The 7,743-nt window shown below is 38.6% G+C and overlaps 1 protein-coding gene and 1 long non-coding RNA gene across 7 annotated transcripts; one reads left to right on the top strand and one right to left on the bottom strand.

The window, feature by feature from the left end:
* Window positions 1–5,545, bottom strand: LOC116166923. 6 transcript variants are annotated; one of them, XM_031482136.1, is made up of 9 exons: window positions 5,205–5,545; window positions 4,896–5,153; window positions 4,413–4,685; window positions 3,474–4,137; window positions 3,391–3,423; window positions 3,232–3,342; window positions 2,018–2,065; window positions 921–1,961; window positions 1–871 (listed from the first exon to the last, which is right to left on the bottom strand). In XM_031482136.1, the coding sequence occupies exons 1-9, from the start codon at window positions 5,484–5,486 to the stop codon at window positions 489–491; spliced, it is 3,093 nt and encodes a 1,030-aa protein (XP_031337996.1). In that variant the 5' UTR covers window positions 5,487–5,545; the 3' UTR covers window positions 1–488. The 6 variants fall into 6 exon arrangements, with proteins under 6 accessions (XP_031337996.1, XP_031337998.1, XP_031337994.1 ...); XM_031482138.1 differs by having other exon boundaries at window positions 4,896–5,284; window positions 5,335–5,545; XM_031482135.1 differs by having other exon boundaries at window positions 166–871; window positions 3,474–3,947; window positions 3,999–4,137; window positions 4,896–5,545.
* Window positions 5,546–6,954: 1,409 nt separating this feature from the next.
* LOC116167397 lies at window positions 6,955–7,346 on the top strand. The gene is made up of 2 exons (XR_004144518.1): window positions 6,955–7,022; window positions 7,104–7,346. It is a non-coding gene; the product is annotated as an uncharacterized LOC116167397 (long non-coding RNA).
* The last annotated feature ends 397 nt before the right edge of the window (window positions 7,347–7,743 follow it).

Raw genomic sequence — 7,743 nt, 5'->3', positions numbered from 1 at the left:
ATAAAACTAATTTTTGAAATATTTGAAATAATTGCTTGCCTAGAATAAGAAACCCAAACAGATGTTAGTCTACTTAGTACCAGAGAATACTAAAACTAATACGTCATAATCCAAGACCTTACGCACTTGTGTTTCCAAACTAGTTATCAAGCTACAACTTTTAAACTTTCAGAGAAGCATTGAGAATGAAGAGTTTTACAAATTTGACACAGAAGAGTCTGCAGGCAAACTTCCTCGTAAAGGTTCGTAAAATCTACATATTTAATAGCGTATCAGTACTTAGATGTGACAAATCCTTGTGGGGAGGAAATGTTTCTATAAATGACTTCTCTTAATGAGTTCAGTCAATAGAAACGATGAACACTGTAGTCTTTATTTGTGTTTACATATTCTTTCAAATTTCATTACATTCTTGTATAAAAAATACGCAAGGGACCTGGGTGGTAGAATGGACAGCATTAATGGTCACTCATATGTTCATAGATTAGTTAATCAAAATCTCCACAAAAAAACTTCTTATTTTGCAACAGTAACGATTGACTTCTATATGTAATTGGTGGTAATTGGGTAGTTTTATCACAACTAGATGAGGTTAAACGTCTGGTTTCGTAAGTTGTGCCTGTTTTAAAGTTTGGGTTGCCATATAACACTTTCTCATTACAGTAGGGCAGTCCGCAATTTTGGGTTGATGTTTCCGCGTCACTCATCGACGATACCACAATACTATACCTCGATTGGTCACAATGGTTTGCTAATTTATTTCTAATTTTCTCTTCATCTTCACTCCATACACAATTGGTGTAACATTCATTGTCTTGTATGTGATACACATTCCTGTCTTGATAGTTATCTACTTTAAACATTTTAGGATCTGAAGAATAGGTACCATTTAGTTGTATTTACAGAAAATGAGTACTTACTTGATGTTGGGATAATATCGCCGTCAGTAGGTAATTCATATTGACCGATATTTGATTTACTGAATTCGGTGATACTTGTGTTTCTGTTATCTAAGGACGATTGAGATCGGTAAATTGTATTAGCGGGAAACCGGTCTTCTTGACTATTGTAGTTTGAGTCCATTATACAGGGGTGTACGTAATTGTTCTGGTAGCTATCTTTTTCGGAAAATTTTTCGTTATGGTAAATTGAACAATTGGGGCTATTTAGGTAAACATCCGATGTTTGTTGGAATGTAACGTTGTCAGTAATTGGGTAGCCATTTTCCATATACATTTTACTTTGATCTTCACACCAACTTGACACTTCTTTTAATTTGTATGGCAAATCCAAATCGTCAGCCTGTTCAGGAACGATGTCTATGTCATAAAATTTCTTGTACATGTTGCTATCAAATTCGTTGTTTAGTATTAACGGATTACATAACGGGGACGAATATCTTCTGTTTTCTTGTTGGGGCATATAATGCGCACGATCATGTGACCTAGATGTCATTTGATGCCAGTTACTTAAACGACTTTGATGTGGTTTTTGGGAAGTATGAGTCAGATAATCTAGATCATACAACTCTTTTTCCTCGCATTTGCTTATGATAATGCCGTTCGGGCAACGCATATTCATCTTGTGTGGTGGCCTGGCGTTTTCCTGTTCTCCGCCCAAAATATCACATTGAACACTTATGCTGGTGGTTGATTGGTTGGCGACTTCAACACAGATATTTCCATTCCTTGCAAAACTACAGTCACCCCCTCTGCACCGAAACCGGTTGTGATATTGTTTTAAAACGCCATCCCTCTCACAACTATTCGTTGCTGCACATTTTCTACTCAAAAATAATGGGTGTGTTTTTGAATCTTTGCCTCGTGAGTTAGCTGCCATTATACTGCTATTTATATCTGATTTTGGAGTGTAATTGTTTTTAAAAAGATCTCGAAATCGATTACTTTGTATACGTTGCTTGTTTTGGAATTTCAACGGAGGAGCACTTTTTGGTTTGTTTCCTGAAACTCTTCCTTTCAATATTAAGTTCGTAGATATATTATTAATCACTTCTCACCTGCAATGTTGCATTCCCGAGAGTGCTGTCGTTGACCTGATAGGGTTACTGGAAGATGTATCATTATGAACGAGTAATTGCAAAAGAGGGTACCAGAATGCCAGACTGATTTCGTACCGGTGTTAAGATCTATGGTAGAAGATACGAGTATGTTTAACCATAAGTCCCTCTAGGGGTGGATGGTACATACGTTTTTTGAAACATTCTTTATTACATTTTTCTCCTGTATCTGAATAGGTACTCATATATTTTCTCTTATCGCCATTACCAGCCTCTCTACTGTACACTGAAGGAAAATGAACTTATTTACATGCAGACGGTTGCCTTTTTCAGCGTTCTATTGAAATTGGGAAAAGTGCTGTGGCTTACCACAAGACTAGCAACCTCGATTGAGGAGGAGATTCAGTCGCCCGCACATATGGTAGAGAATGTTTTTATTTGCCCGTAGAGGTTTGAATGCTTGTTTTTGGTAGGGATCCAACTGGGTGTATTTCATGAACCTTCTAATACCCCATCTCCCAGAGACGACTATGGGCAGAAATGCGCCTAAAAGTTCTCCATCATATACCTCAACACCGGACTCAAATCGATCTGGCTGGACCCTCCTTTGCCAGTATATAAATATTTATAGATTTGATCTGATACTTAAATGTTTTTCTTTAAGTATAGGAACGAATAAATAAACACTTTATCTGTGATATTCTTTCGGTCGCCTTCAAAAAAGAACTACAAAATTAATGAACCGGATAACCCGAGACTCCAGACCCGACTGACTCGTAAATGGCGAGATTCGCTGACCTGATTAACAGAAAACCTGAAACTTCGACTTGATTCGTGGACCCAATCTGGCCCGCAGAGTTTTGAACTTTGGGCAGTTCAATTTCGAGTCGTGATTGTGTTAAAAAGGCATAGGTTACACCTTGTCTAGTCGGATCTGCTAGTTCAGTAAGCTGTATAACCCGCAAAAAAAGATAATCCGACAACCCAATTCATAAACGACATAATTCCAAGACGCGCCTGAGATTAATGTGATAGGCAAACATTCGGTGGCTTTATGCATACACGTACTCGCAAGAAAGAATAGCAGAGAGCTGTCCCTTGTGGCCCTCTTTCTCGGATCGGGTGACGGACAGAGTTCGCGTTTCAGTATAAGTATAGTTCAGTGGTTTAACATGATTACATTTTCCAATAAAAATTGAGAATAATTTGCATACCAGGATTATTTTTTGTGTGGATGGAGTAGGGTGCACCTGGTTTTTTCGAGGTATTTACGGCACAATGCTGTAAATGCATGGGTGTTTGATACTGTTGCAATTCGTGATGATCTGAAATGTTTGTGTGGGCATCATCATGATCATCATCATTTTACTTACTCAAATGTTCTTCTGCTGTGAATGTAGCATTTCCTGCAATGTAGGTACCTCGTCAGTAAAAACAAAACACTATTTGGACTCACTTGTAGGTTTCTGCATTATAGGAGAGATCACTTCAGAAAAAACTTCGCTTGAAGTAATGGAGGATTGAATTTGAAGGTCGGATGGTTCCTCTTGCTGATTCGAGTTAGACCCTTTGTCACAGGGGTCCGAATGTAGTTTAGTTTTGAGCTTATGCATAATCTCTTTTTCTTCGGACACATTTTTTCTTTTAAATTCAAAAACTCGAACTTCGATCGCATCTGCATTAATCTCATAATCCTCTTTACTTTTTTGCTTCTTTTTATGTTTGTTTTCTTTTGCATTGTTGTTAGATTTAAAATGGGCACGTTCTTTCGACGGTGATTCACGTTCGAGCACAAAGTATCGAACTTCAAATGTCGTATTTATATTTTGGCATCGATGGTCTCTTAAATTGATGTAGTATTCTAAATCTTTGCTCATAGTGAGTGAAGGCTTTACACTACGCTTAAAGTTGTTTCCTATGCTTACATTTTCCAAAATTTGTGGATGTGGATTACAAAAATGATGATCACACAATGTTTTACTTTCAATCGTTCTTGGCCAATGCACCGCCGAAATAGGTAGATCGAGAAGGCTACTGCACTGCTGTTCGCGTATAAGGGAAACAGTTCCTCTACTCATGAGTGGATGGTACCTTTCAATAAATTGAATACATCTTGAATCCTAAAAGTTTTTATTAATTGTCTATAGATAGGTACATATTAAACAATTGATTAAATGTCCTGCTGCTAAATGCTACGGTGTAGGTATAGTAATTACACTATTCAGTAGAAGTTAAAATAGGAGCAATAGAATCCTATCCAAGTTCAAGTAAATTGAATTGGGATTCCATTTAATTTTCCACGTATATGGAGATCTAAATTGTCACAACAATCGCGTGTATTATCTTTGTTTTTTAACGTATTGCTACTAGAAAGCAGTTTAATTTGTTTTTGTACCTCTGTTACTTCACACAGGCACTCCAAAATACACCGCCTTGCTCCAGATGCATCTGTCACACACTGATTTACCTTCTCTAATGACGTAAGTGATTTGGGACATTTTAATGATATTGTGCAGTGGTTATCCATCGCTACTGTACCACCAACATTGGAATAGTCCAAATTACCGGTTTCGCGTAGTGCACTCTTGAAGATGTTAATAGCATCACATAGCGCTCGGTGTTCTGCTTCTAAGCGAGACAGCTCTATAGAGACTTTGGACTTGTCCTTCTGTAACCCAAAAGATAGCCGGAGATTAATATAGGACAATTCGACAGGCTGGTGTTATTGTAAACCTTTTGCTTTTGCTGTGATGGCAACCGAATGCTCCATTTTGTGGGAAATCACTTCAAGTCTACTTTTATTCCAATCACCTTTTTCTCTCCAGCAAGAACAAACGTGGCCGTACAATTTTCAGTATGAAAATAAGCATCTACTTACAGTTATATGTACTCCTTGGTGACTCTTGGAGAAGTGCCCGTTTGTCAGAGTCTCTCGCTCGTTTAGTGTACCGCAGTCGCTGTATTCTTTTATTCCTTCAATGTCGTCGTGCAAAAATGTGTATAAAAGGGTCAGCTGAGCAACCGCTTCCTTCTTCAGATGCATTCTGTATGTGCCTGTGATAATAGGACATCGAATCGATTGTTGTAATGCCTCAATAAGGCAATCAATAGGACATTGGAACAGTTTGATGTTACCCTTCAATATTTTACATTTTGGGATTTTCCTAATTAATAATAACGAGTTTACTAGCGCATCAAATTGTCCGATGGAAATTGACCAAGTAATTTCCTCCAATTCGCCGTTAGTTGACTTAAGTGGCACAGATTCTGAAGCATTTTTAATTATCTCCTCGAGAGCAGTTGTTATGCAATCATACGCAATTAGAAAAGTTTCCAAGATTATGTCCAAATTATTTACATCACGTTCCCCTTCCACGTGGAAACCAGAATCGTATTTCGCCTCCTTCATCTTTAACTTCCATATGTCTCTGTTGTTTAACATTGAAACCATTTTATCCAAGGAACTCATAATTTAAAATTCGTGTGTATAGTAAAAATGTTACAAAAATTTTGACACTTTAATTTGACGCATCTCTGATTAGCAACGAAAGCTCAAGCTCAAACGTTATGCTCAAATGGCGAACGAATAGCATTACCATCGCTTACTTCTGCTTCTGCAGATTTCCCGAAAACATAAAACGTATTTTTGCTAGTGTTTTTGTGCGACCCAGCGACCTGCTACTGTCGGCAACCCGAGCCCGGCATCGATCTTACAGGTGAAGAGACGAAGTTTTACTACCATGCCGCTATTTCAGAAACTGAACCCCATAAATTAAATATCTACATTTAGAATTACAACGTGATGGGAGTGACCAAGGATGCTATATAATATAAGGATTGCTCGATCACTGAATTTTTTCGCCGCGTGTAGTGACGTCACTGGCGGACCCAGACGCACCGCATGCTTTGATTTTTAGATTTGTGCACCACTTTCATTTGTATTTTCTATTATGTAAGATTCTAAGAGCTTCTTCTCACGATGCGTTTTACTAAGGCACAAGTAAATCAACTCTCCTCAAACCAGACACCATTTTTTTTAAAAAACGACGCCCCTTCTTGGTACGTGCGCATTTTTTGCGTGAAGGCGCTTCTGAAAAGCGCTTAGTGCTACTTGTGGCGCTGCAAATCGCACCGTGTGATGGGGTCACGCTACCAGTCGCTTAAAAAAAACGCCTGGTAAGAAGGGGCTCTAATACGTCCAAATGGAAGTTATATAGGCAGGTATTTAAATTAGAAACACATGTCTACAAGTCTACAAATTCTCCTTCGGTTTTTCGCATACTCAAAATGTCGTGAACCCTTTTCATCCTGCGTTTTTGTTTTTTTTTACTCTTCATCATCCATGGAAATTGCAGCTAAATCAGTTTATTTCAACTTTGTCCATCTTAAAATAACGATTTGTCGACGTTCTTCTTGACACTGGCTAAAATGAGCGCCAGTTGAGTGTAAAATGTGAATACTACCCCAAATTGTTATTACAGTCCAATACTGCACGTCCAAGCATTTTTGTTGCAATATAGCGAACACATACACACAGTTATAACGCTAATGCAAAAACGTTGACAACTTAGCAAATTATAACTGTCAATTCTGACAGCCAGGTCCGTTGGTGACGTCACATATGACTTAAACTCGGGCAACATTACACGTATAGGGATCGAGCAATCCTTATATTGGGTACGTTCCACTTAACGCCCGCAACGACCACGACGCCCGGCAGCCGTTCCACATAATGACCACAGTCATTATGGTCGCAATCGCGACGTCAGATATGACGTCATTACTAGCGACCGCAACGAGCCCACGGCGCTCGCCTATCGTACCTGGGTCAGCGCGGACGTTCTAATTTTATAACCTTACATTCTTGACAGGAGACATTTAACTGATTGTTTGAACACGCATGCGTTACAAATTTTTCGTTTTCGCTTTGGAGAAAAAACTACATGTTTCAGAACGTAACCTTGTGGTGGACATTACACTATGGATGTTCTATATGCACAAACTGGTAAGTATATATGCTGATTCCTGAATGTTAAAGTTATTTGTTAAGGAAAATTCTGCTTTAACACAATTTTCTTTATTGTAGATCTTAGATTTGCAACTAGTTTGCTGCAAAGTGCTTTACCAGGGAATGTGAATGAGACTCGTATAAATGGTAATGCAACGATTGAAGAAAATGAGAATGCACGTTACTTTTGAATGAAGAAGAGAAATTGTTTTCGAAGAAACATTCCCACAAGAAATTCTGGGGAGAAGTGTTCATTATCATCGTATTAAGTATGGCCGCAGCATTTATGATAGAAATTCAAAAGTCGTCTTCAATATTTTATTAACAAGAAGCAATATCTTGTGTAAAGTGAAGAAGTATGTGTCAATAATTGGTACTGAAAAATAAAAAAAATATTTACTAACTTAATGTGACTTTTGAATTCATAATCCACCTCACTTTGTATCCTTTACGCATTACGATCTCCCCAACGGCATCCATGTTGGAAAACGGTTCACTCACGCGTGACGTCACACCGTACTCAAAAGCGTTCCACTTAAGGTTTCGCCCACAACGCCTCTAAGCTAGTGGAACGACAAAACCGCGGTCGCGGTCGTGATCGTTACGGGCGTTAAGTGGAACGTACCCATTATATAGCATCCTTGGGAGGGACGACGTAGCGCCTCTCATAATTTACCACCGGGGGCAAATAGTTCCATAGCCCCCCCCCCCCTAAATC

The sequence above is a fragment of the Photinus pyralis genome, unplaced genomic scaffold (genome assembly GCF_008802855.1).
Source record: "Photinus pyralis isolate 1611_PpyrPB1 unplaced genomic scaffold, Ppyr1.3 Ppyr1.4_LG3b, whole genome shotgun sequence".
Taxonomy (NCBI): domain Eukaryota; kingdom Metazoa; phylum Arthropoda; class Insecta; order Coleoptera; family Lampyridae; genus Photinus; species Photinus pyralis.
This window is presented reverse-complemented; position numbering and strand designations above follow the sequence as displayed.